The sequence below is a fragment of the Penaeus monodon genome, chromosome 21 (genome assembly GCF_015228065.2).
Source record: "Penaeus monodon isolate SGIC_2016 chromosome 21, NSTDA_Pmon_1, whole genome shotgun sequence".
Lineage (NCBI taxonomy): Eukaryota > Metazoa > Arthropoda > Malacostraca > Decapoda > Penaeidae > Penaeus > Penaeus monodon.
In genome coordinates, this window is record NC_051406.1 from 12366625 (window position 1) to 12367051 (window position 427).

At 40.3% G+C, this 427-nt stretch overlaps 1 protein-coding gene across 1 annotated transcript in view; it reads right to left on the reverse strand.

The window, feature by feature from the left end:
- Positions 1-110: 110 nt before the first annotated feature.
- The window catches only part of LOC119586568 (ETS homologous factor-like), an 8464-nt gene continuing 8147 nt past the window's right edge, over positions 111-427 (reverse strand). The window contains exon 3 of the mRNA XM_037935322.1: positions 111-222. Coding sequence (XP_037791250.1) covers positions 111-222 — 112 coding nt within the window. The remainder of the gene's footprint in view (positions 223-427) is intronic.

Consider the following 427-nt stretch of genomic DNA (forward strand, 5'->3'; position numbering starts at 1 on the left):
ATACGTCTGAGGAAGCTATTCAATTCAGCCTCAAGTCTGAAGCTACCGATTTCGGAAAAAAATGGTTTGAATCACAAGTTGCGTTTTGCTGGGGAGTTTTCTATCGCATTTCAGGAAGACCCGAGACGCAGATCACGGAGGAATCTTAAGCCTTTCGGGCCGAAACGGTAAACAAGTTGCTTCTCCGACACGGCCTCCAAAGCGCCTTTGTTGTAGTGATACCTGTTGCGGTGTTGAGAGAAGTGCATTTTAAAAGGTGTATACGACGAAATACTACTAACAAATTATGTTTGTTTTGTTTGTTTTTCCCCAAAGTACCTCAGCAAGGGATTTAAAGATCATAATCCTAATTTAAATCTTAACCACACAAAAACAGCAAAGACTTACCATTAAGTTAAGGTAAACTAACCCATCTGTATAGTACGTA